The sequence below is a fragment of the Pieris rapae genome, chromosome 12 (assembly GCF_905147795.1).
Source record: "Pieris rapae chromosome 12, ilPieRapa1.1, whole genome shotgun sequence".
NCBI classification, from domain to species: Eukaryota; Metazoa; Arthropoda; class Insecta; order Lepidoptera; family Pieridae; genus Pieris; species Pieris rapae.
In genome coordinates, this window is record NC_059520.1 from 132,373 (window position 1) to 158,915 (window position 26,543).

The 26,543-nt window shown below is 37.7% G+C and overlaps 2 protein-coding genes across 5 annotated transcripts; one reads left to right on the forward strand and one right to left on the reverse strand.

The window, feature by feature from the left end:
• Positions 1–1,610: 1,610 nt before the first annotated feature.
• On the forward strand, positions 1,611–26,295 carry LOC110995883 (Golgi-associated PDZ and coiled-coil motif-containing protein). 3 transcript variants are annotated; one of them, XM_045630427.1, is made up of 15 exons: positions 1,611–1,931; positions 2,230–2,322; positions 2,561–2,688; positions 21,705–21,759; positions 22,028–22,169; positions 22,318–22,423; positions 22,517–22,675; positions 22,752–22,877; positions 23,030–23,142; positions 23,224–23,322; positions 23,589–23,766; positions 23,839–23,949; positions 24,044–24,221; positions 24,305–24,536; positions 24,616–26,295. In XM_045630427.1, the coding sequence occupies exons 2-15, from the start codon at positions 2,235–2,237 to the stop codon at positions 24,695–24,697; spliced, it is 1,797 nt and encodes a 598-aa protein (XP_045486383.1). In that variant the 5' UTR covers positions 1,611–1,931; positions 2,230–2,234; the 3' UTR covers positions 24,698–26,295. The 3 variants fall into 3 exon arrangements, with proteins under 3 accessions (XP_045486383.1, XP_022118965.2, XP_045486382.1); XM_022263273.2 differs by lacking the exon at positions 1,611–1,931 and adding an exon at positions 2,127–2,151; XM_045630426.1 differs by lacking the exon at positions 1,611–1,931 and having other exon boundaries at positions 2,158–2,322.
• Positions 4,310–13,549, reverse strand: LOC110995884. 2 transcript variants are annotated; one of them, XM_022263275.2, is made up of 10 exons: positions 13,360–13,548; positions 6,883–6,983; positions 6,697–6,808; positions 6,342–6,439; positions 6,152–6,262; positions 5,859–6,074; positions 5,230–5,348; positions 5,051–5,147; positions 4,741–4,973; positions 4,310–4,603 (listed from the first exon to the last, which is right to left on the reverse strand). In XM_022263275.2, the coding sequence occupies exons 2-10, from the start codon at positions 6,973–6,975 to the stop codon at positions 4,366–4,368; spliced, it is 1,317 nt and encodes a 438-aa protein (XP_022118967.1). In that variant the 5' UTR covers positions 6,976–6,983; positions 13,360–13,548; the 3' UTR covers positions 4,310–4,365. The 2 variants fall into 2 exon arrangements, with proteins under 2 accessions (XP_022118967.1, XP_022118968.1); XM_022263276.2 differs by having other exon boundaries at positions 4,492–4,603; positions 4,737–4,973; positions 13,360–13,549.
• Positions 26,296–26,543: the final 248 nt, after the last annotated feature.

The window sequence follows — 26,543 nt, forward strand, 5'->3', positions numbered from 1 at the left end:
AAAATAATTGTAAGGTCTGCTGTGTCTGTTTTACAAAATGAAACAATGACATTGGCATGGCAGTGTTTCGTTTTATTCTAATGCTGGTTATCTACAACGGCCCTTATTGTTCTACCCTTTTACAGACAAAATATGTCTGTCTGTAGTGTCAGTATTATATACTCATTATACTTCGTTGCAGAAACATATTATAATCGACATAATTAAATGAAAAGAAGGACAACTAGCGGCCTTATCGCTTTCGAGCTATCTTCCAGGCAACCACTATGAAAAAGAAAAAATAAATAAGCCAAGCAAGAAGTGCAAAGTAAATAGTATATAAAGTTATTTTGACTAAACTAAAGTAAGAACATGACACAATATGAAAAAGAAAAAGTGCACATGAATCACGCTAATTTTTGGTCAGTTAGTAAGAAGGTCGGGGATACGATGTTGACAGTTAATATTTGTAGAGTAGAGATTTAAAGGAAGATAGAGAAAGAGCTAAGCGAATAGAGACGGGAAGTGAATAACATAGCGTCACTGCAGAGACCTTTCAGTTTTCGCAGAAGAAAGGAAGAGTTACGTAATCAGATTTCATGCTGAAAAGAGCGTAATCTTGGCTATTGTGCGCCTTAATATATGAAATCGTTTTTGAGATAGGAAAGAGTTTTAGGATTGAACAGCAATGTTGTTGTAACCAGTCTATCCGCTTATGGAACGCAGAGATCTGGTAGTTATTTTTAGGCCGAATGCAAAACGACTACAGAAATTTTGGAGGTGATTCAGTTTCTTAAGCTTTTCTTCGTTTAGATCGGAAGAGCAAGAATCGGCGCAGACCAGTAATCTCAAAAACGGAGATCGTGCCAGTCAGATATTAGTGCTGAAGGGAAAAAATACTAAGACTTCGAAGAATACTGATGGCACCGTAAAATTTGCGGCTAACTGACGTATAACATGCTGCTGCAAATTTGATCAAGTAAAACCCCCAAATTCTTAAATGTACGGCAAATAAATAATTCCCACCGTCGATATGTACAGGAGGATCCTCCATATTTTTTCGTATTAATTATCAAATAACAATATGGAATAGGTGGCTTGCAGTGATCCAAAGTGGGTATGGAGCCATTGGTCATATTCCAGACACTTCAAAAGCTTGGTATTTTTTTAAATATCAGACATAATATGTTTGTATATTTTACTATCAACAGATACAACAACACTTCGTCTATCGAAGACCAGAAAAAATCGAGGCAAACGTGTGCTGTTACAAGTTTAGAACTACAAAGGCTATTATGCTGTTAAAGCCATAATTCGTCGAAATCGCATTAGGAAGGAATTTATTTTTTATTTCTATATATAAAAAAAATATGTAGTCTGTATAAAATTATATTAGTTACTTAAAAAAAAGGTTTTCATTTTCAAAGTTCACATGTGTATTGTTCACGACGTAATAGTAGTTAGTCTACAATTCTAGTACCATAAAAACAATACAAATGGCATAAGTAATCTAATATTTGAAAGTAACGTATAAATAATATGTTTTGTACCAAAATTTTAAAAATCTAGAAATAAAACAGCAATTATGAATAAAATTTATATAAGTAATTCATTTTTAATAACTGTGATCAAATTTGATATCAGATTCTTTGCCAAAATATAGCTTGAATGTTGTGTTCGAAGTACCTATATTTCCATATATTGAACCTAAAACCTATTCGACATAAGTTACCTCAAAGTAGGTGCCTCTTTTTTGAGGAATAACACAATCAAGAATCTTATTTGGAACAGTACAATTATAAATTTCTTTAACGTTCTTTTCTAAAATTCTCATTTTCTTTAACAGGGGGCAGAGGCTACCCTGTTTTACATAACTACTTGTCGATTCCCCATTGCCAACTTATAAATCATAAATTAAGCAGAGGTAAAATAACTGTGAATAGACTTTGGAGGTAAGTCATGATGCCTTATAACATAACAGTAGTGTCCAAAGTCAAAAACTAAGTTTGTATGAAAAATTGTTGACACGAACTCTCATTTATTGTACCCTATACCTACAATATAATAATATACATATATCACTGCTAGCTGTAGTTGTCAAAAAATCACTGAGTTGTTTCAAAATTTCAACTGTCAATTATCAAGCGACTGCTGTAGTGCTGTCAAATCAGAGTAAGAATTCGAGATTCTAATTATTATTGTTATGCAGTCAACAACATAAATTTTGAGAATAATTGAACCAGTTTATAGTGAAAATGGCGACAACAGGGGTTGGTTTTCGGTGGTTAGATTTATTGGAAAAGGAATTTGATAAAGCATGTGTTGGATTAGATACCTCTTTAGGTTAGTTAACTACATTTATATATAAATACCTACAACCTCATAATTTTCAGTGATTGAATCACTGAAAATTATTCCTCTCGGTGACTGGGCTTCCTTGGTACAAACATGATTTCATATAGTTTGCGAATATAGGTATTCTACGTTGTTTATTGTTACGTAAAGAAATAGTTATTACTCTTAGGTCATTGACACTAATCAATAGGAATTCTATATAATCAGTAGAACGTGTGCTTTTTAGCGGATCTGGAGACCGAGGAACCGGAGGTAGTGTTTTCCGCTCGCCAAAAAATAGCAACATTGAGTTCCTGTTTTGCTCAGCTCACTCATAAAGCCTTGACCATTTTTCAGCACAGTGCAAAACTTGAGGTAAGCTAATGATAAAAATTCATTCAAATTTTTTAAACTGTTACTTAGATTTTAGTAGGTTGTAATTCTAATATATTGTCTCTCGAAAAGAAAAAGATACACAACAACAATGGTGTTTGATTAATTGTGGTTACCAAAAGTCTAGCAACTGCTAGCCTACTTGCCATCTATGATGCCATGTAGAGGCATTTAATAAAACTAACATTCATTAAAAATATTTTCATTGATTACAAGAAGATTTCAGTTCTTACAATCAGTAAAGATAACATCCCTGTGCAAAGGAAAGTATAAACTAAACCACCAATGTACTACTCTATTGTACATACTCACTCCCAAAGTTCTGTCATAAATGGATATAATGATAAAAACTAAAGTACTGATCGGTTTGTAATGATTGATATATCAATTTATAGTACATTTATTAAGGAATAGAAATGATCTCCCTTATTTTAATACAGGCCCTTAAGTGCTGCAGCCAGTCGTCTATCACAGCATGCACAATATGTCAATTTCTGTCAATTGTAATCAATGAAAGATGACTTTAGACTCCAAATTTGTATGGGGTTTATCACACATCTTCCTCTTTAAGACCTAACAAATTTTATAGTCCAAAGGATTAAGATTTCTGGAATGGAGGAAGGCCAATCCTAATGTTTAATTAAGTTGATGTTTGGTGTAGTATGTGGTCTGTATGTATGTATGAAGGCTTGAGTAGTTTTGGCTTTGTGTGCAGGCACAGAGTCCGACTAGAACACGAAGTGATGTCCCCCAAATAGTGTGTAGTAGGTACTACTGGGTAGGTCTTTGACAAGCCAATTTAAAATCGTCTCTTGGTGCACTTTTGCACTGGTTTTGAGTTTTGACCGCATTTCGCTGAAATTGACCTCCGTTGGCCTGTAATACGACATACCCAACCAAACTATTACTGATGATGGTTGTCCATGATGCATCCTCGGAACTTTATTTCCAGCTTGTTCAATCTCCTAGCATACACTATCATTCTGTTTATTATACTTCTCTTCAATATCGAAATTTTATTCGCCCGAAAAGAGGATATCACGGTGACCGCGATCCCTTACGACTTGTTCGTGAAAATGAGTGAATTCAAATTGTTTCCGTAATAAGTTTTAATTTTTAACAACTTTAGAAAACTACCTCGCTATCAATTCAATACCTCTATTAATGATAAAATGGCTTATATATCTGAAGAACTGACAGTGACCATAAAACCGTTTGATGCATTTTATAGACATAAATATAATAATTTGATATTTACAATATCAGTATAAGAAACATGATAAGTTGTGTAATACCTATAACAAAACCCCGGATTAAGCATCTAGTTTATTTATATAATGAGTAAAGAGGACATTCTCTGGAAGCTATAACCGTAGATGCACCACCCCCATTTGGAACTAGTTTAATAAGACATTATTTTTCAGATTCTTTCATTTAGATTTCCTCTATCTTAAAGACTTTTTAGCAAATGTAATAGCTCTTCTTGAAATTGGGTTCAATATGGAAATTGTATGATGTTATATTCGCAGTACATAGATGGCAATATAATAACTGTCTTATCATTATGATTTTCTTATTTTATTTATGTCAAATTAGAAGAAAATTGAAATAAAATATTTGTATGTTTATTAAAGAGTACTTTATATCACATGCTTAGAATTAATCATCAGAATTTCTCCAAGTAGGGCCGCGGTCATACGGATGTTTATGAAGATGCCTTCGATGTGGTAATTGGTAGGAAACGCTTTCTGTAGTAGTCTTCGGTTTAGACTTTCCATCTTCACTGCTCAGCATTTCCTGATCTTCTTCCATGAAGTTTTCACTGCCCGCTTCGAAATAAGCCATGTCCTGTTCATCTTCACCAAACTCCTCGTTTTCTTCCGAATCTGTTTCACTCCTACAATGTAGAACAATCATGTAAAACTTCATTTAATGCCAAACTCAACTATCAAGTTAGTTTTAGACATACATATTTATATAGTATGCATGACTCATGCATATTTTATTGGTAAAGAAATCAAAAATCAAACCTACTTAATCCCCTTAAGTTTCTGTAGCAATCTGTCGGCAGCTGCCGTGACGTCACTAGCCGATGAAGACCCACCGGGGTCATCAATCAGCAGTTTTTCTAGGCGCTGAAGTGCAGCGTCGGCACGATTCGTCAAGCCAATGAATTTTTCTGTGAGTTGTTGGAGCTCCTTTTCATTGAACGCTGCGTGTGAAGAATTTCGGAATACGGATTCTAGTCTCTTGCAAGTCGGATCCATCTGAAATCAGCGTTACGATCATGAATATGCATATATGCATTACAATTTCGCTAAAAACGTCGAGAGCCTAAAAATACCTGTGAAGGGCGATTGCTAAGAAGCTTCATCACTTTATTGTCGTGGTTACGGACGCTATTCTGTATATTTTGCAATTCGTGGAACGTTGATGCAGTTCTGAAACAATCGCAGTTCAAATAAGTAACACAAATTCAACATACACATAAACATGTGAGAAAATATATTTATAAAGACATACTTATTTATTAAAGAATCTATAAGTTTGTCTAAAACATCTGCCACATGAGTTGGATCGTCCAGTTGCACCCGTTGACAGGAGTCCACAAATCGTCTCTGCTCGTTTAGCACTTCCTGCATCTAAAAAGTGAAATAGGATTGCGATTTTATCCGTCCAAAAGCAGCTACGAATGAATCCAGTCCTTCAATCGGCGATGGACTAGGCAGAATCGAAATAGATTCGGCGTGATCTCTTATTGAGCTAAAGACATACCATACTAAAAGTAGCCACGAGTCACGACGGACATTAAAAAATGCAAGCAGTAATCGTGCAGCTTAGTTCAAAATGCCTTATTTACATGTTAAACATCATAGAAATGCAGGAATCATGAATCAAAAAATCTTTTCTTTGAATAAGGACCTTCACACATTAAGCTGTATTTTTGTTTGTTGCTTGCTGTTGTCAAATCACCGATTGAAATAAATACAGATGGCTATTCAACATTTCTTCTCAGCGACTTTTATAAATCTATAATATAACCGCAGTAATATTTTCGTATTGTAGGCTAAGTATTTTTGATCATTATTAAAGTTAAATAAATTCCGTACGAAAACTATAAAGAGAAAACTTGGACAAAATATTTTGCTTACCTTTAAGTCAATTTTGTAAGTGTTGTCATTCAATCGCCTAGAAAAAGCTGCCTCTAAGTCCGCAGAGTTGAGACGTGCATCTCTTTGTCTTCTGGCTAGGGCTCGTACACCATCGGCAAGTTCTCTTCTGGTCACATTCACGAGGGCCATACCATCTCTCATTAGAGATTCCAGGAGTATGCTGCGGCGCCAGGTGTCGGCGTATGCACCGCTCACCTTTAAATATAATATAAAGGATTGCGGGTTCATTTCTTATTAACGTTAGAATAGCGTTCAATCGTTTAAACTCTTACCTTTTCTAGGAAATGCGAATGGGAGTCAATTTGACTGGTGAGATTTTGAGCAATTTCTATAAATTTGGTTTGACTTCGCTCTATTTTGTCGGTGCTCTCTTTGATGGTAGCCTGGAATGAATAGTTATTACTAAAACTATTATGTTGGCGTGTCCCTACTTCAATGGTAATTGATTTCTAAGAATCCTACCTGTACACTTGTTTGTAACATGTGGAGTCTATGCTCTAATCTTTCCGCCGCCAACTGCGCTCTCTCAAGCCTTAATGATAGAGTTGTTTCCACGCGATCTGGAATTATTGGAATATAGTTAATGAAGCGTACGTGCAAGAGGGTGCGCCTGGTTAACTTATGGCCCTGTTTGTTCAATTGCGAAAGTTACCAGACCCACGTATAGGCACTAAAATAAGATATGGCACAATAAGATCACAGTGAGTCATTGCATTTTGAAATACTTTAGCGCTTCAACTTAACACACGTCAATAGCTCAAAATGAAGGCTTGTGATGTCACGTGCAATTTATGTGAGAGTGCATATTTGTTCTCACCCAGTTTGTCTTGTATGACGTCAAGTCGTCTCGCCTGCTTAACCTGCAACGCACTGATAGTGTCCAACATTCTTAATCGCTCATCAATATTTGCTAATATGTTCGTTAGATCCTGAAAATTTACAATATATCTTCAGTTTCATATGGCCAACGTATTACCGCGAATCGGTAACGCACTGAAATCACCTTAGGAATGTGTAAAGCTAGGGTGTGTGGCTCGGCCGGCGAACAGCGCGCCAGGCAGAGGCAGGCGAGCGCCGCCACAGCCACATTTAACATCGCCCCGCCTGAAATATGTTTAGTTTATTGAAATTTTTTTTTGCGTAGACGGAAACCATAAGAAAAATCGTAAAATTCTAAATCGAGCCATGAATTTACGCAGCACGGATACAACATGAAAATGGTAGTGGATTAATTTCAGCTTAAAGAGTTGCTCGGTAATTGATTTTTGTTTATTTAGCCGTTGGTTAAGATTGGCCATTCATACTGCAACCATTCGTTCCAGATCTGCATTGTATCTTAAACGATTCCTGTTTATATGGGGGGAGGGGGCGGGTTTAATCGTAATCGTTTGTTCAATGATAACTTTTAATATACAAATTAAATTAACAAGATCACGAATACATAAAGTGTATGCATAAAGTTTTCACCGTTTCCAAGCAAACAATTGTATGTCTCTTTAACATCCTTCTTGATATTTTGACTCTTTACACAAGTGAGATTTTAGATTGTAAATTGCATTGTTTAAATTTCATGTCAAATAAATGGTGAGTAATCTTCTGTTCCGGAAGAAATCGCTGTACTGGTGACTAACACGGCACGTATTATTCCCGACGCATCTAGATTTGCATTGTTTGTACTTTAAGCAGGTGTGCTCTTTTGTCATTATTATGTATGTCTATTTATTTACATTCCCCGACAGTTCGAAGACCCGAAGCCCGTCAGTATTGATTTGCGACTGTTGCATCTTCTTTTACAATCGCGTTGAAATGCAATAAATTCGGCAGCAAGTGGCTGTTATTATAACAATGATTTTATAATGTTCTGGCCCGAGCTCCTCAAATTGTCGCCGGTCGCCCACACAAGTTCGGGGTCAACCTTTCGTCAGATGAAGCTGGTCTCGTGTGGTTTCATAATCCGTCTTCTATTAAACGTCAGTCACGGCCCCTGATTAAATCGTTTTATATGAATATCTATTTATGTCCATCGCTTGTTATGCTGAACTTGTTGCTAGTCGAATGAGTACACGAGTTCTTACATTGAAGAAATGAATATTTTTTTTAATACAACAAGGCCGGCGTAGTAGTGAGTGGTCACGTATTTTGATTGAAACTTGATTCGTTGCGCACCTATCGAACTTATGCCCTATTCATAAAAAAACGCATGATACTTATCGTATTATATATTAGCATGTTAATCTACGTTTATATATTATATAGATAAACACAATTTATACGCGCTATTTATAACAATCTGTCAAGGTAATATAACGTGGCGCAGGACTCTTAGACAATTGTATATGATAATTTCAAAGATTCAATTACAGTTGATGAGAGGGATGCGCTTCATGTCCAAACGATGATATCATCATGGAGGCGCTACTCTCCATCGGGCCTTGGCCTAGTGGAGCAAGAACCTCCAGTCGGTCGTGTGTAAACGTTTCTTTGTAAATATAATATTTATAAAATTCAAAGTAATTTTGATTTTGTTAGTGACTTACCTGTATAATATCTGCGATGAAAAGGGAAAGGAATGCCGATATTTGGAGAGCGTTGACCGTGTCCTTCGCAAAACTTGTGACACTGGATACGGCAAACGAGAAGTTTTTTTTGCAATATGATAAGACATAATATGCCATCTGCTAGTAACACTTATTACAAAAATTGTGCCTTGTAAAGCCGCGCGAGCACGCTATAAACGTTTATTAATATCTAATAGGAGTAGATGGAAAATCTAGTACAAGTTATAGGCCGCTTGTCAAAGTGCAATAGGACTGGAGCGGAGCCAAACCGTCTAGGAAATATATCCAGGTCTCTTTACTAACGTTTGTGTGCATTTCATGATGCAAAATATTCAAAAAAGGTTGACATAAATATAGAAATTGCAAAACAGAATTATTTTGGTAGCAAAAAGATTGAATAACTTATTTCTTTAGAAGGCAATACATATTTGAATAACCTAATTAAGACATTCGTGTTTGTTTTGTATAGTCTTTGGCTCTTTCCTCTGTTCTATTGTGCGCTTCTTTTCCGGTGAGATCATGCTCGTTCCTCAGCCTGCCTGCCATGCTGACAAACAAGCAACTCACTTTGAAGGATTGCCCGACACTGGCCAAAGAAATTAATCGGTTTTTCTTGCATAGTCATGCAGCTTCCGTATCTAAATTAAAATGTAGCGACTTCACTCATAACACGTTCTTTAGGGTTGCGGTGAGAATATTCTATTATTCGTTCTAATTATTGTTGTCGAGTTTTTACCTAACCGTACCTGCCTCGTTAATAGCTGTAGTCGAAGGGGTTTTGTGAACAGATCTAAATTTTGTAAAGTGAAAATAATAAAATGTGCTAATGCTGGTATTCATATCGATATGATTAGAATGTGAATATAAATGTAACCTGCGCCTGCCCTCGGAATGTGGTCGGACTGCCGATTATAAATTTTCGCTGTGTGCAATTCAAGTGACTCACCGGCCTGATGATTTTCAGGACCACCGTGAAACCATTACTATTTTTCATTCACATTTATTCTAACTGAATCAATATTGTATGTTACTAAGAACTCACGAATCGCATATTTCAATCGGTTATACGATGAAGTATTTTTAACATTGTATAACATTTTAACAGCCACCATAAAATATAATGCAAATAAAGATAGCTAGTTCTCCTAGATCACGTTATCTTCTTGGCTCACTGATCGGCCTCCTTTACAACTTTGTTACAGTAAATAGAAATTGAATAGACAAGGACACACGCATAGGGCTCGCTCGTCACAATGCCGTGACAATTTAGATTGTTGCTGCAAATACATACAATCTATTAAGGCATAAATAACCATTTTCAAATCGAACGAACACAGTGTAATGTTTTTTGAAATAGACTCTTGGAGACTGCGGCGGCGGTGGCAAAGGCGCTTAATAACCGAGCTGTCGATCTGTTTTTTAAATATAAATCTTTGAATAAATGTGCAATGAAATATAGCTCGTGCCATAAACGTTTGACCAGCTCATCCAAAATATTACAGTATTTATGGGTAATAGGTAGTACATTTGGAGTCGGAATGCCGTCATAAAATGTGTGATATTTAAAAGAATCTGTTAATCCTGCTTAAAGCTGAGCTTTTTTAGTGCACAACATAAAACAAAGATTATTGAAGGACCAGAAGCTTTTAACATTTTTCTTGTATGTGACTATTTGGATGACATTTTTCAGATAACACTGCGATGACAAATGTTGAGTCATGTCAACTTTTTATATAAGGAGACTTCAATCAAGAATTAACACAAATCCTAAGAAATGGTAGCTGTCGGATCCTTATCCAAATAAACACCTAATTCATGACAAGTGCCACGTTTTTGACAAAATTGCCCTTTAGTTTGATTCATTAAATATTGTGCTGTACATTATGTGTCTCTGTTAATTAATTAAATAAATAGTTAATGAAACGGTGAAGGAAAACATCGTGAGGAAACCGACATGTCTTTGATACAAAAAGTCGACGGCGTGTGTTGTGAAATGTGAAACAGTTTCAGAAATCCGAGTCCCTAGGTTGTAGCGACACAGATTTTTTTACAATGACAAAGAAACGCGTAGAAAGCACAGGTTATCAACAAACAGTTGAATTGCAGACAGCGTCCTGCCTTCTGCGTGCAATTATGCAACATGAATATTTAATCCGTACTAAACTCGCTCTTAGTACACACCAATACACACAATTGAGGTATTCCACGGATTGTTTAAGGAAATATTACAATTGCTTATCACTTGGTGATTTTCAGTAATAAGTACATTGGTTAAAGTTTTTAGAGTTTGGTAGCATCCTCATTTGTTCCGCATAGTAGTACTTAAATTAAATAAACAATAATATATATTTTAATTGTAACGTCCGTCACGGTCTCCTTATTCTGATAACAAAACTAGTAAATTTGTTGTTATTAATGACAAATTAAACAGGTATTTGTCGAAGACTAGAAACACGAGGAAGTTACGGCACTGAGGTCAAGACGGCAAGGTTCAATGGCTGAGAGACTTCGTTAGTAGTCTCACAAAATAGTTATTTTCCTAAATAAAACTAATAGTATAAAAAGTGGGATCATAATTTTTCTCAACAGTTACGCACCGAAACAACGCAATTGTCTCTCGTCTCGTTCCAAGTAAAGGAATAAATTGTTTCGGGAATTAGGAACTGATAATAAACAAGACTTCGGACGAGCTTTATGTTGCAATCTGGTTTTTCGATAAGGATCTTTTAATTTTATTCGTCTGCTCTGTCATTCTTAGAATCTTAGGTCACACTTTGTGTAAACTACACAAAACGTGGTAATAAATAAGGAATGCTTGCAAACCGGCTCCGCGTCGACATTATCTTAATTTCAACATTAGCATGATCGAGACTAAACATCAGTTAGATCATTATAGTTTGGCTTGAGATGTATGTAAATTTTTAATTAACTACGGTTAAAGCTATTTACAATATCTTTTGCGATACGAAAGTCTCCTCTGACGTTACCTAAGTTAAACAGCATGCAGTTGTATAATTTAATGTTAATTATAAAATAATTGGATGAATGGGTTTCGTTAATAGTTAAGGCAAAGGTGACGAGACATTAATGCTAAATACTTTCTCTAGCCACACTCTTATGAGTTGGGAGGATAGAGGTTAAGATAACAAGAAACGTATTGACAACATTAACAGAGCACGTAAAAGCCTAGCTAAGAGTACGTCATAAATGGATGTATTTGTCAATCGCTCCTAATTAAAGTGCTGTTCATAGTATTAGGAAAGAGCATATTAAACGGCCAATTATAAACATCGTAGAGATAGGAGTTACATTAAGATTAATAAAAAATATTCTTTATTTGTTCATGTGGGAGGGAAATAATATTTGAGCGGAGCAGACGTGTCGGGAGTCGGGACCGAGGAGCTGTTTGCTGACAAATACAACGCACTTGTCACCGGGAGCTCCACTTGTAGCTGTTTGCTAACGTTGATATGCATGCCTCAATAAATAGCCTTAGAGTATATTAGTAGCAATAGACATATTGACGAAATTCACTTAGTAGATGGCGTGAGTGATTGTACTGATTTTAAGGCAGTTGAAATATTTGACTTTAACGACATACCTACAAGTGAGATTATTACTTTTAGAGAAATAACAAGTTAGTCATCTGCTTTGAGGAAACTCTTATTTTATCTTATTTTATTTTTTTTGGTTCTGATTATTTTTATTTTTATCCGTTTCCATTCCATTCTCCATGATCTGATAGGGTTTAAGTGGAAGTCTTCCGTTCCGAAGTAAGATCGTTCATGGGAAGTGCAAGTTATTCCAGGGCTGACTGGAAATGTAATTGATTATGGCCGCCTGCGGGCACTTTGCGAAATATTTCCGAGAACAATGGTTATAATTTATATAGAAAGGGCGTGTAGCAATTTTAATGAGAAAATATTTATTTGTGGGCAATACGAGAGATGTCGCGTGTGTTCAACGAATTACACAATTGTCTAGGTGCTACTTTTGTAAGAATTAATGATGATTTTACAACTCCTTTATTTCGCAGTTTATTATTTACTGATTACCTGAAGAAAAATGGCGAAATTTGTAAAACGAGTAACATGAAACAAAAAAATCTGTCTTAAATCACAAAAAATGTAATATAATAAGCTCAAAACCGTTTATTACGCAAAGATCCAAATACGAACTCGCGAACCACTACTAGTGCACTTCCTCATGTAAAGGTCTCCGTTGCCTTGAGTGCAGCAAACTGATGATTACGATATCAATACGGGGGCGCTTCGGCAGTTGCAAACCGGTCAATATTATGATTTATGCTCTTGGACTTGTTTGTTTGCCGCGAAATGCTCAAATGAATATTCTTCACAGGGCGAACTTACGAGAGTTACACAATGTCGCAATTTAGGATTTATTTTTTATGTTATATCGATTTTTTAGAGCAGAAAGTTTCTCATCATAGTATCAAAGTGGTCTGGATAGTAGCTAACCATGAAAATAATGTCCAGTTAAAATATTCTATTGTGCACTTGAGCGGGTATATTTTTCATTATAAGACGATCATGACTTCTAAATTGAAAATTGAAATAGGAAAATAAATAAAAACAATATTAGCGTCAAAAAATCTGTCGCATTTATAGTTAAATTATGTTTAATGTTGTAATTTAAAAATAGCGTTTTCCTACTACGAATTAGCATACACATTTACATATATTATTTTATTATTATTTGTGTTTGTTCATGTTTCATATTTTTGTATTTTGTTTCGATTCAAAGCATGTGCTTCTCAATTCATTTTTGGAACATATAATGGATCAATCTAATCTACATAATTATTTTGTAAAGAATTTAAAGAGGTTACAATATTCGCATGGATCGTAATGGTTGTCCATTATCAAAAGATGCGGTGATTAGTTAATAAGCTTTAACATTACCTATTTGGAGTTGGTGTCGCGACGCGTGCGATTTCCTAAAACGGGAGAGTTCACAATCACAGCACTCACAATTTATTTCACATCAGTAACATCGTAATGTTGCGCGTGAACTTTGCGTGTTTTCGGTTTGCGCGCGACGAGTGCGGCCGGCCCAGCATCCGCGACGGTTGTGCCTGTGGCTGCGACGGCGACGGCCAGGCTCGGCCACGCCCCGTGCGTACGCGCACCTCCCCGCTACAGCTGAAGCCTTCCTCAATAACTTTTCAGAGGTTTTACATTTTATGCTTTCACTTGCAGTTGTAGCGTGGAAAGTGTGAAGTTATTTTGTTTATTATTTACATTAGTAGCGAGAGGCGGGATTCACTAAGTCCGTCGCATTATTTTTAAATTATAGTAAGAAATAAGTTCAAACATTTATATTAATTACACATCGGGTTGGATAGAATATTGAAAGAATGTCCTACTGTTGCATCCGAAAGTCAAGTACGATGCCATAGACAGGAGTGAGGATTGTGCGTGAGAAAGCCATAGATAAATAGAGCGGGTCTATGAAATGAATCCTTTGATTCGATGTTAATTAATGAAATACGGAAACGGTGAAAAGACGTCTTTGATCGCTCATAACGGTTGCGTCACTCGTCGTTTATATCAAGTATCCAATTGACAATGGATCATCTCAATCAATATTGGCTTTACAGTTAAAGTGCGTTACGTAAAACTTTCCCTCCTTCGATGGATGCTGAACGTTTTGCGATCATCAAAAGCGAAGCCAATTTCCCACACACCTGTGCATGATTTACTGCCTTCTGCGTAATTGGTGACGACCGGCTTGGGTTTCGGAGAAGTAGACATTTTCTATTTACATTAGTTACGGTATTTATGCATCGTCTCTTTAATGTATTTTTTAAAATTAATTGTGTAGCATTTTAATTTATTGCCAGATAAAAATGATGTATTCTGTTATCTATGTTGGTCTGTATGTTGATTCTTGAGATGAGTGCAGCCTTCCTTATCTTAACTCGCTAGATTTTCGTCATGCTTGTTATTGTTTGCTTTGATGAAAGCAGATAACTACTTTTTGATGAACGCAATTTGTAAATTTTTAATTACTAGGAAAGAGTTCCTATTAAACTAATAATTAACGCTCGCAAAATAAAATTAGTAGCTTTGATCACCAGGTTAATTCTTACACGTTAATATCCAAATAACAATCTTTTATTTAAAGCTATTAATAAATATTTTGTTCATATGATAACGTTTTTATTAAAGTAATGAAATTGGTTAAATGTATCTCGTTTTATCGTTTGCATTATGCATTCATAGCCTTTTATTAATGTGAAGTATAATGCATATTCATGACTTACCTTAGCAGCTTAACGGAGCCGCATCGTAAGTTCAGATATACTTTTCGTTTGATTTTGGTTGACTTGAATGATTCCCAATATCGTTTCATTGTCACTGTTTTTTGCATCACACGATGTGGATGATGTCAGCTAGCAAGGACCCTTTTGACCGCAGGACGAGATTCGCTTTTTATTGAAGTCTCGATTAGTATTCAATGTGCCAATTTAAGCCCAACTGGGAACTGGATATTGATGAATATAATCTTATGTGTTGTACTGCTAATTGGCCGTCGGGAGCCATTCGACGATGACTGTCTAGTCCGTATGAATGACCAATCAGCAGTAAATCAATTTAGTTAAACGATTCTAGTTTACACATCGTTTCTACACTTCATTGTGACCAACAGTTTATTTAGCTTTTTGATTAGGTTGGCGAATTATGACATTATATCAGCGAAAATGAATATATCAATCGGAATACGTTTCTATTTGTGTGGGATCAAAGAGATTAGATCAAAGACGACAGAGGATATGTGAATTCCATTGAATCGTATTTGAGGTTATCATAAACCGAGTCTTATTTAATTTAAAGAAGAGATGTAAAACCATACCATACTTTATATACGTATAGTAATACGTATAAAAGTCATTTTATGTAAAACTGAGTCTTTACCATTAACTCACTGCGCTGGCTCTACTATCCAAAACGTGTCCTGGAAACCAGAAACTTCCAGGACCCTTTCTTGTGCATCCTCCCAATTTCCGACTTTTTGTTGTAGCAGGTCCTCCTTTACTAAGGTACTTCATTGTTGCAATTTGGAATTATTGTTTTCATCTAGTAAATGCCAGAATGAGATGATGCATTGATATGCGTATTTACGACAATAAGTGTCAAATATTTTATTAAATTACAGCAAATGGTAAGCCCAAGTTAGAAGGCAATTTGTATCATTGAACGCCGGATTTAGATCGTATCTAGCGGTATCAAGATATCTCCTACCTTTGCTAATTCGCCTTATATTCAAGTTATTCTATTGCACAAAATTACGTCACTTGCGGCATTAAATTGTCTTATCATGGGCCATATCAACTTGTACAGCGGCGGTATTTTAATTAGCGCTTTATATATAATACAATATCTGCAAACTTCTTTGGTTTTAATGTGTGTAATAATATTGAGAATACTATATTATGTATCGCACATACCGATTCATATTAAATACTGATATTAGGCAAATTGTGATACGCTATTGATAAAACGTTAGGTCGCAATGGAGAGCAACAATTGAGCGTCGACGTGCTCTATTCCTCCACTAATAATAACCATCGAGCATCAATCTGTTGAGATAAAAGCTCCGATGCTGCAATTTGCAAAGTCCACTTTAGTTTATATTAAATTTAACCCACTTTTCACTTTATGGTAGTCTTCTGGTACTATATCACGTTTTTATGGCGTTCATAAACCTCGGTTCTCAATTGATATTGCGCTGTACAAACCGCCTTTTACCCATCCACTACAAACTTGTGTGTAATGTAAAATGAATCGATTACACTATTAGCTAATTGTGATATTAAAATATAAATAAACAACATATATTAAAAAAAACAATCGCTTCTGTAAGACGTAAAATTACATTACGAATTATGAATTATACGTATAATTGAACAAGTTGTTTGTCGTGAGTAATTTTTATGATATTCTGAGAAAGAGCAGGAAAGTATAAATTATAGTTCAAAGCTTGTCTGTTAGTGTGTCATTATGATCGATGCATTTCGATAACGCTGTGCGAAATGATGATATAGGTATATAAACGTTTAGTGCCACGACATTACTATAATGTGTTACATGGTTGTGAAAATTAAAAAAAAGCTATATACAAATGGCTGTTTCATGATCATTTCTTGCCTGACACACCTGTCATCTTTTTGGCTGTAAGGAATGTCTTACGATGGTTACCTTCACTGTACTATCGATAAAATAAATAGGCAACAAAATTGGCCTGAACAAAATGCCTGCAGAACGCGGTTGTTCCCAGTCGCCTCGGAGAGACATATGCCATGACCCGCATCGATTCTGATCACTAACCGCACGAGTTCCGCTATTTAAGTTCTTTGTTAACTCGTCTGTGGTTTGTGGTCAGACCTAGAACTTGGCTCCGAGCAGCTTTGACCCTAACCGATTGCGTCTTTGTATCTATTCGAAGGTAACAGATAGTTCTAACGTTTCATTTATTTATTTTTATTCCGTCAAATAGACTCAGTTAAAGCTGCAGCCCACCGTTTGGGCGGGCGACTGCCAACGCTTAAGTCATGCGTCGTATCCCAGCTGTGCACCAAAGAATATTCCATCAAAATTTTATAGTTTTCTTAATCTCATATTTCTCTGTCTGTAAATGTAAAATTATGAAGAAAATAGCACAGATATCCAAAGCTGAGACGAAAGCTAGTGGCAACGGTCTATGATTTATGTTATTGCTTGTATTAAGCGTAAACTAAATAGATTTCTTCTCACATTCCGTAATAACAGTACTCCTTATGTAATTTTTGCGTTAACAGACCATAAAGTTGTATCTGACTTTGAGTGATCACATAAACTGAGAGCTATTACGTGTGATCTCCAACGGCTCCGTTTATTAGATTGCGAGGCATTAAAAATAATGGCTCCTCATCGCGCCATAACATAGACCATTTTGTCTAACACCAGTTGCAGTTGCACCGTCATGTTTAGTTAATTAGCTTTGAAGAAACTTTTAGCACTCTCTGTGCCGATAACTACTTTCTCAAAAGTTGACCTTGTTATAATAAATACTGAATTTATTGCTTAACATAAGAAACTCAGTCATATTGGGCGCAATATTTTGATGCGTCGTTAGGCGAGCCAAGTCGGCCCACGTCGGCATTAAAACGCATATTATTAGCATTTTTGTGAATGTTAGTGCAGCACCTGGAAATTCCAATTATAAGGAGCCACACCTGTGCCGATCGGATAATCTTAGCCATTATTTAATACAATGTAACAATTGTGCAGGATTACGAATTACGTACGTGACATTCTGAATGAGGAATGATTGGCGTCAAATGGGCTTATGGCCATTACCTTACTTACCTGTGTACGAAAACCTGTGTTTTATGGTGATCGTGAGGAACCGCGCCCATATTTTAAGCTAAGCTTATCAAAAATACCTATATAGCTTAGTACGCAATCTCACTCTAGAACTTACTACAAGAGTACTAAGATGATTACGCGGTCATCAATGGCTCAAAGTTTTAAGATTGGATTTTGAAATGTTTGATTCAGACGTGCTAGCGGTGAGTTTTATGAATCTCTTGGGCTTACAGGTACCTTCTCTTGCGACTGTGACCGCAAATATTGAAGCATGCAAACTTGTTTTCAAGGATCTCATAAAATGTAATGCGCGTTTGGCTTATCGAGACCAATAATGATATTATGAGCTGCGTAAACAGAATTACTATATGCTGTCGACACTTAAGTATTCTTGTTTTTATTTATAATTCCGTAAACGATTAAGCTCTAGTAATCCCTTTAAAGATTGCAGTAATTACGCGGCTCGGGTTTGTTTCATAATCTTCAGCTGTAAATAAACTAAACACTTGCACGAATAGGTCTGGCGCGTTCATAAAATTTAAACTAGCATGTGTACTATAATTACTCGCTCATTAGTCATACGAAATTACTATTCCCAATAGTACATGCATGGATTTTAGACTAATTTCTATATATTATGACCTTTTAGCCTATAGAGTAAGTTTAATACTTGTACAATCTTAATCGCACAAATGAAATAAATGCGGACTAATCCCTGTAGCGAATGTAACGACTTAATCCGACCAACCGTTGTACATTGAATTGGTAATCTAATACGGGATGTTAACAAGAATGCATTACCTTTACATTGGACGGGGCATAGACCCGATTCGTAGAAGTGCACTGCAGACCTGATGACGTCGCTCGCATTGCCAGGTGCAATAATGTCGTTTGCATTTCACCGCTTATATCTCGCTTCTTTATAATAAATATCTTTTCGTCCACAATAAGTCTTCGCTAGACTAAATAAATAGTTGTCGATGATTGCTATATGACCAATGCCTATTTTTATAAATTCAATGTGAAGTAGAATTATTATACCTACTATAATGGAACTGAATGATTCAACAGATTTTCGTAGAACTAAACATAGCTAAAGGCTTAATTTTTAGCTTTATTTCCAATTCAGACACTCGTGATCAACGGTCAGTCACAAACGTGTCAATCTAAAATGCCGACAACATATTGGATGCTATTATAGAGGCGTTTGCAATGCATTTATTTACATGTCTTCCATAAAGGAAGATAAAAGTTCATTGAAACTTCAACAAAACTGTGTAGTGATTTAATACATTAAAACGAAGTAATTCCTCCATTTGTTAAAGTCATTGTGCTGTACTGGTTTGAGGTAATCTCATCCTCTATTTTAAATTCTCAAGCTATTGGTGGATTATGTACGCTCGAGGCGTCTTCTCGGGAGAACCTTGAAGTCTGATAAATTTACCGATTAAATTTGAAAAAGATTAGAGTAACATTTAAGAATGAGGATCGTCGGCCGTTCCGTTATATTTTATTACATATCGGACAAATGTCAAATGAAGATAAACGAAATTAATTTCATAGTCGGCTACTTGGAAGATTCCCGAGAGAGTCGTGTGATTATCCTGTCCGCCGGCATTTGTTACTGGATCGTTTATGTTACGTTCATTGTTTTCATTGTAGAACAATAGACTTTAATCGAAACTCGTCTTATTATTCTTATACTTGTTAGTACACCTTCTTTAGACTTTCCTGTTTCCTACTAGCGTTTTAAATATGCATTTATTGAAAGTGGTGGTAGTGGTGGCAGCATGAGAACAGTCGAAATCGACATCCCGCCGTGACTTCGACCGCCTGCTCTGTCAGTCCGTTATGCGCCCGGGTGGTAATGTCTCTCACACGCCCATCGACTGTCCTCAATGTAGCACCTTTCGAATACTTTCAAATTGTTGAAATGCATTTCTTATAGATCCAATTTTATATGATGCGCAAGATCAACAAGAATATCAATTGCTCAAGAGAGACGTTTTTGTGCGTGGGTTTGAACCCGGTTCGGCTGGCTACGGCTGTTCATTTTTAATTCGACCTATAGACTGCACCTATGTTAAAATCGAAGTTCTCCTCACCCTGTCAAAGGATACGTTGAATAACGGCTAATTCTGTAAGTCTTTACGACATTATGCTACCAAATACCAATGCACCGTAAGAAATTAAACATTCCAAACTTTGTTCAAAGCAGAGTAAGGATGCAAGTTATTAACCTCTAGTCTGCTTAAATTATTCGAGAACAGTTAGTGTGGCGAGGTGTTTGCATACCGAGTGACAATGAGTGAAAAGGCGAAGGGTAAAGCGCCTCGGCCGCGTTCACCGCCACATGTAAATGTAACGAGCGCTATTATTCTAGTCAATACTCGGTACCGAGAACAATAGAGGGCGCGGCGAGACCGATTAAACAACGATCTTTCATACGCGTAATGAACTATTGGAGGTTCCACCTTTCGCTGATGAAATGTTGAATGGAATGGCCGTTTGAGTGCCCATTTATTAAGTATGCATAAGTTACGACCAATCGGTTGTCACTAGATCCCAGATCCGGCGTCCTAATACTATCATTACATAAATCAATTATGATTTCACCGAAACCGATATGTGTGGCCTCATTAAGATGCTGCGACGGCGTCCAGAATAGTTACTTAAATCGGACACCTTTACATGTTATTCAAATTAGGTTCAAATTTCATGTCGCAAGTGTCGACACAGACGGCGATTTATTGTTATTATTTTGTGTTGGGAGACTTCAGTGCGAAGACGAGCGGCACGTGCGCTGGCTATTCGAATTGTCTGTCCGAGATGCACTCGCCGATAAAGAGCCGCAGGGAATCAATCTTGCGGGAACGTTATCTGCAGGCAATCTCAGCGCACAATGTAACGAGGATAACCATTACGGGGCATATTTCAATCAATTAGAATGGCGAGTTGATCTGCTGCTAACGTGTGAATTTTGCTATAATATTCACAAGTGACGCCCACTAGTTGTATTTATAATATGTTAATACGTCTATGTTAATGATCTTGAAGTCGGCGTAGGTCGTGTTTATTGTTTATTGGCCTCATATTTATATTCACTCATTTGATGCGCTAATGAAGTGCCTATAAAAGTGTTTATGAGTTCTATAAATTTTATTTTCACATATCGATCTTAAATAATAAATGGCCAAGTAATTGCATAATATTATTAACATTTAATTTAGCGTGTTAGGTAATCTTCATATTATTGTGTTTATCGTAATTACAAGTATTGGAAGCGGTTCTATCTAAGTACTACTATTACATCACTTAACGTATCGATTGATTGAATCCCTATTTGCTTGAACGAGTGAAACCGAGTTAGGTAATTTGTTTCTCAATCACATCTTTGTAATGAGCAGAATGCCCCGAATTTAAATAACTTCCGAGTTAAGAAAATGTTCAATGTATGATCGACTAATAAAAATAACGGATTGAAGCCATATTTCATTTTCGATAATACCATGTTTGATACATTTCTGTTTTTCTATATAAACTAGCTAAATCACGCTCATAAATTTCGGCTCGTTGAGATTCGAGTTAAAATGTCATAAATATTATTTGTAAAATCATTTATACAATTAAAGTTAGTTAGTAGTAGTGTTCGGGGTTGTCGACGATTCCCCTTTTATTATTATATGAATTATATTGGCCGAAGGTTGTGAATAGTACATGTTTAGTTAATGTGGGTGCCGCGTCAATGAACATGTCACCGATTTTCCGAAGATGTTATCTCCGGCAACGACAATAAGCTCGACCGATCTGGGTTTACGATTACATTCTATTGTCTGTTGACACGCCTATAGTAGAATGTTACTATTACAATGGAGTCAAGTTTCTCTTTTTTTCAGGCCGAATTGGTGGACATGAGGGCAGAATTGGTGCAGACGCGCGCGGCGTCAGCTGGTGAGTTCTTTTGTTTTTTTTTTCAAATTTTTATTTGATTACAATATATAACCTAAACTGGAAAGACTCTTATGATCATGGAAAGAAGAAAAGCTTTTTTTTTATAGAGCTGCAAACGGGCGGGAGGCTCACCTGATGTTAAGTGATACCGCCACCCATGGACACTCGATGTTAGAGAGCTCGCGAGTGCGTTGCCGGGCTTTAAAGAATTTGTACGCTCTTTTCTTGAAGGACCTTAATTCAAGTGTTCGTATATAAACCATTCGAGGTGGCTGCCAAGAGGGTGGAGACGTGGCGGGCAACGTCCCTGAGGCGGCGCGAGCTCGGGCGGAGGCTGCTCAGCTGGCGAGGGAAAATGCCGCGCTACGAGAAACAGTTCTAGCGCTACATTCGGAACTGTTCGGTGCTAGGTTAGACAGCAAATCGAAATCCTTTCACTAACACCCCTAAGAAAGTTAGAGATAAATAGTTAAATCGCATCCCGTTTGTGTACATACTACAAAAATACATTTGCTAATATCACAATCGGGAGGGATTTGATTTCGTATGGTTTCTCAGATTAGCGACGAAGTATTTGGATAAGGAGTTGGCCGGTCGCATACAACAACTGCAGTTGCTGGGCAGCGATATGCGAGCAGAACTGAGAGATTCTCTCTGGGCACAGGTGAGAAATTCGGGCTACTGTTTTTAACATTGCATGAAGTAGCTACAGTGTAGTGTACACTATATTGCACTAAAGCCAAATGGGAACCCGCAGGTGGAAGCGGAGATCTTGCTGCAGCGGCACAAGACGCTGGTGCGCGTGTGCCGCGGCACCTCCCCTCGCCCCCCGCGGCCCTCCGCCCCGCTCCGCGCCAGACCGCGCACCGTGCGCGTACGACGCTCGCCGCATCTCGGCCTCGGCATCTCGGTCACGGTGCGTCTTCGTCGGGATCAGTCAAGGGGCTCATTTTGATATGCGGTAACGTCATAAGAATCGTCGCACGTTCCAGGGCGGTCGCGAGCATGGCGTGCCAATCCTGATATCGGAGTTGGAAATGGGCGGACCCGCCGCTCTGACGGGACAGTTGTACGTCGGGGATGCCATACTGGCCATCAACGACGTCGATCTTACACAGGTGATGTCATAGGCTGTTATTGCAATGTGTCGATAATGATAACAGTCGAGCTACAAAACATTTATTAACAATCACCGGCAATTTAAGAAATCCTGTTAGATTTGCTCTGAAAAGAGAGAGCCCTTTACGTTTTGCTCGTGCAACTCCGGCAGGCGTGCCACAAGGAAGCCGTTCAAGCGCTGCAGAGCGTGAAGGGCGACTGCGCACTTTGCGTGCAGTACATCGCCACCGACGACGAGGACAGGCTCTCCGAAGACAACTACAGGTCTTTAATATTTGCACAATATTGGCAGTTCTTGAAATAAATGGGGGAAGGAATTGTACATTGGAATTGTGGCATGTTCAGGTTCCCCTTGTATCCGGAAGACGGTGAAGAATACTGCGACGAGAGGGACGGCTCCGGAGTGACTCCCACGGCCCCGAGGACTCCGGAATTTAACCACAGGTTTTCATCTTTTTATTCGGAGGCATACAAAATATTCAGTTACAATCTTTGCTTAACCTCAAATCAATTGCTAATTTGAAAAGGTAAAGTGAAAAATAAATGTTAATTCTGGTTACGTATAGAATTGTTGATAGAATTCTCCTTTTTTTAAAATTTATTTTATTGTAGATATTTATTTTTATTTAAGTATCTATAATTTTGTAAATAAAATTTTTGAAGATTAATATTATCAGCTCATTAACGAACCTACCGATTAAACGTTCCAGATGTAACTCGGTGGAGAGATCGCGCAGCGGCAGCGAATCGCGCTTCGTGGTGTTCGGCCCCCCCACCGGCCCCGCCGGTCCCGAACACGCTGCATACCCGGACTACAACAACATCAACAACAATCTCGACATCCTCGACATGGACGACGACTCCATTAAGATTGAAGCGAGGCTCGAGGCAAGAAAACTCCGGTCGGCAGTCCCGCTTAGCTTCGAATTCTCCCCCGCTGATCGTGCTCGTGCTCCGTAGATGGTGAAGCTGGAGGAGGTGGCGGCGCGACAGAGTCCGGCCCCTTCCGCCTCGCCCGGCTCCACGCCGGTGCACCTCGCCAGGACTTCGCTCAAGAAGAGGAAGGCCCTGGTAACGCCGTTTAAATATTAATTGTCATTGTAGATATTAAATAAAAATCGCTGGCTATAAATGTCGAATTGTTAAAACCGTCCAACAATTGTAGGACTGGAGGACGAAAGGCGCGTACAGTGCGGTGTCCGTGGAGGGAGTGTCGTCCGACGAGCCGGGGGGCGAGGCGGACGCGGCTCGCGCCCGCGACTGGCGCTCGAGGGGCTCCTACGCCGCCCTAAAGCAGAGGCACCGCTCCGACGACGACGCCCTGGACAACCGGCCTCGATCCGGTCGGTGGCCCTCGCCCGTAGCACCGTAGATACGAACGCCCTCTCCGGCTAGTCGGTCCCCTTGAGGTTCGTTTTGTTCGCAGGTGAGACCTGCGACGACACGGCGCCCGTCGCCCGAGAAGCGACGATGGCGCCGAGCGCCGCCACGGACTCCGCACCTGCCGCCTCGACCCTCAGTCCGGTGGTGTCGAAGACCGCTTCCACGTCTCTCGCCGTCGATCGCCAGGCGGCCGGGGCTCCGGCGATGACCGGTCTGGACGACAAAGGAAAGCTCAACGGCGACCAGAAGCCGAGAAAAGAAATAAAAAATTTCAGGTAAACTTAATATTCCATCGGTCCGCTAGGCCCGATCGCGCAACGACGCTACAGTAAACGAACTGAACTCCATTTCCAGGATAGGTTCGGCGCGTCGCGTGGAGGCTCACGGCCTGCTCGTGAACGGCGACGGAGACCCCGACTTCGGGACTCCCGTTTGAGGCACCCCTGGAGCCGCTTTACCGCTTCTCGTCCGCCGCTTGCCGCCGGACGGAGCTAATTTGCAACCGACTGTTCTAGTATTAAGTTTTGCGTATGCTGTATGCTCGTGACGTTTCGTCCAATTCCGGAGATAGTGCGGCATCCTCACGTCGTTTTTACCTTTTTTTTTTTGTATAGAATTTCAGGTAGCTTAGCGTGTTCGTTTATTCCGTGTACGAACTCACTATGGCAAAATAAAGAAGGCGACGAGGCCGGTGTTCGATCTTAAATTGAGCAAAAATGCGGGCAAAAAGATGTGAACGTGACGAGTGGTGAATATTTAAAGAATTCGCCCACACCGTCGAAGGCGGCCTTGCCAAAACTCAAAACTGCCGAACCGCACTCCCGATGCGAGATGCTCTCGAAAACATAAAACAGAGACGAAATTATATCTGCCCGTGCCCCATTAAGGTGGTGAGGGACCCGAGTCGTTTGTGTGATCTCGGACACAATTGTGATTTAAATTATGGCACAAATACGCTTAAAAACATAAGGAAGGAATTAATTAATAATTGTTTGAATTGGGTTTCAAACAGACGATAACTGAAGAACTTTAGTCATATAACTAAATAAATATCGTAGGTTACGTGTTGCCAATTCATATGTCAATAAATTCTGATGAGGAGATGCCCCGCAGTAAATGAGTTTGCGACAAACAGCTGTTTGGAGTTGATCCAAAGTTAATCTGACCTTAACATTGTCGTGTGATTTAATTCGCTTTTACACATTCCAATGAATGAAGACAAAAGTTTTGTCACTTAGCAATGTTATCTATTATTTATTTTATTTTTGTTCTATTTATTTAAATTTTTTATACACTATTAAATATTAAAAAAACACATAACATTAATATACCGCATATAAATTAACAGGCGTTTATGTGTATGAATCATATTCATATATTTAAGAAACTGTTAAAAAGGCATTTAAGTTAAAAGAAATCATACAAAAAAGCTTCAGATCTCAGAGTTGAATCTCAAAATAACTTTAAATTTTGCCATATTTCATATAGTTGCGGCTTCTATTAATAATTCTACATGGTATACAATAATATTATAAATATTCTATCAAAATATTGCATCAGCAATAAGTAATATAATATAATTATTTAGATACAAAACAAACATGTGAAACAAAACTGTATTATCAACATTTCCTATTGTTTATTTGTGACTGGGATACATATAAACTACTTTCCTTGACGATATTGCTCAGCCACGTACCTCTAGGCCTAAATAAGACTGCAACATTCCATAAATTTCCCAGACATTGTATAAGTTTTGCTGTAATTTGTAATGACATGTACCATGTAGTATATAGCCTTACCAGTAACGGGACATAAAAGTGTATGTATTATTAATTTATGTTAAATTGAATAAATTTTGTAAAAATATAATTTGTTTTTATATTTACTCCAAAGATTCATTCTTAATGAGAACGTAGTAACTAGAAATATTAGCCGATAATAGAACGTAGTCTATGATAATGGTTTTCATGATAAATGAGTTCAAAAACAGTATTCATATTGTGAATATCTAGTTAAAGTGAAAAAACTTTACGACATTGTAATTGCTTGAAGGTATGTTACACTACGGCACTTTAAGTAAGTGCCATATTGTAATATGTTTTACTGCAGGCTTTTCCATTAGAATTTTGTTTCGGCAATTTGTAGTAAAAGTGAATTTACAAACTTCTATTCTTTATTATATTTATAATAAGTACGTAGTTATCTTTAATTATTATCATCAAAGTCCTAAGTGCTATCGCAATCTTGACAGGTATGAAAATAACACTACAACCATATAA